Source organism: Penaeus chinensis, chromosome 32 (assembly GCF_019202785.1).
Source record: "Penaeus chinensis breed Huanghai No. 1 chromosome 32, ASM1920278v2, whole genome shotgun sequence".
In the NCBI taxonomy this organism is placed as follows: domain Eukaryota; kingdom Metazoa; phylum Arthropoda; class Malacostraca; order Decapoda; family Penaeidae; genus Penaeus; species Penaeus chinensis.
This window is the reverse complement of record NC_061850.1, coordinates 10,070,458-10,072,105: the sequence shown is the minus strand read 5'-3', so window position 1 is coordinate 10,072,105 and position 1,648 is coordinate 10,070,458. Positions and strand designations below refer to the sequence as shown.

At 40.2% G+C, this 1,648-nt stretch overlaps 1 protein-coding gene across 1 annotated transcript in view; it reads left to right on the top strand.

Moving 5' to 3' along the window:
- The first annotated feature begins 807 nt into the window (after nt 1-807).
- Nucleotides 808-1,648, top strand: part of LOC125042424 (5-hydroxytryptamine receptor 2A-like) — a 20,137-nt gene continuing 19,296 nt past the window's right edge. The window contains exons 1-3 of the mRNA XM_047638056.1: nt 808-895; nt 1,043-1,064; nt 1,584-1,648. The exon at nt 1,584-1,648 is cut by the window's right edge and continues 105 nt beyond it. Coding sequence (XP_047494012.1) covers nt 808-895; nt 1,043-1,064; nt 1,584-1,648 — 175 coding nt within the window. The remainder of the gene's footprint in view (nt 896-1,042; nt 1,065-1,583) is intronic.

Here is a 1,648-nt window from a genome sequence, read left to right as displayed (position 1 = left end):
CCGCGGCGAGTCAGCCCAAAATCACAGAGACTAGAGTTGGTGCTGCAGCCATTAGATACGTTTTCGTTCGCCGACGCCCCTTCCATTCACTATTGATTCGCATTTCAACTATGGACCTGTTCCTAGAATTTTCTGAATACATTCGAATAAGAATGAAATACTGACAGTTAGGAAATATATATATATATATATATATATATATATATATATATATATATATATATATATATATTTATATATAGTCTTTTTTAAGCCGCTGCGACGTTGCCCAGCCTTGCAGAGGGGAAAAGAGAGAGGGGAAAATATAAGGCTCCCTCTGTCAGACCGTGAATTTGGTTGATAGCGATCCTGGAACAGACAGGTAACGGCTCACCTGAAGTTTAATGTCATGGCCTCAATGATTACGCGGTGTTTGTGACAATATTGAAGTTAATCAGGCAATAATACAGAGCTAAGATGGAATTTAGATGCTGGGATTACGTTTATCATTAACTTAAATGATATGCCTGTATATGTTATTTAAAACTTTTGTTTGCCAATGTCATAATTTTAATGATATCTCTTTTTTTTTTCTTTATAGACTAGTCATACCATTATTAATTGTCAATATCAATAATTGCATCATGATAAGCCGAAATCATTGGCTAGGCTGAACACACAGGTAACCTCTTACTGAGATTACGAAAATAGTTCTAAGTTATTAATTGGGTGAATTAAACATACACAATCAAATTATTTTGATATCACAAGAAAAATGCTGCGACTGAGTCACTCGTGCGATTAATTCGTCAAACTCAAGGCTGGAGCATGCAACCTTCTGATCTGGTCAACGAACAGCCAATGGTCCTGCGTTGTAAGCATCGGCGTGAACTCAATGTGCCAACGAAGCGTATTAGTAATTATTAATTCCGCGCCCCATTCTTTAGCCCCCTCGCACAAGCCGTGAGTGGTGAGTCAGGTTCAACGGCCTGAGTCACTCGCGTTGCACAAGTCACCTGTTAAGCCCTTGACTCGGTCCCTGCCTCGCAATAGGGACCCGCAGACTGCCTCGAGCTGCCGGTCTGGTATGTATGAACAGCCAGGGGTCGGGGTGCTGTAGGGTCGTGCCACTACTTATTCCAAGGCCTGGTATGACTAATGCATATACAAACCTGCCTAAACATAATGTTAGCAACTGAATCAGTTAAACGAGTTAATGAAGACGTTCGAGTCCTGATTAAGTATTTGGAAGCAGTAGTAACAACAATAATAAAGAGGATAATGATAATGATAATCGTGATAATGATGATACTAATAATCTTAATAGAGATGACGATAATAACAGCCATGATGATGATAACGATAATGAGAATGATATATATATATATATATATATATGTACACATTTATATATATGTATACACACACGCACACACACACACACACACACACACACACACACACACACACACACACATATGTACACATACACGTGTCAACATCTAACCAGACCAAACCCTTATTGCCAGCCTTCGCGAACCCACTTCCCTCTATTTCCCCCTTCCCATCAAATCCTCACTTAAATCTCACTCCTTCCCACCAAGTTTCTCCTCGAATCTCACCCTCACCACACTTCCATCGCCACACTCCCCTCTGCACACTCCCCTCA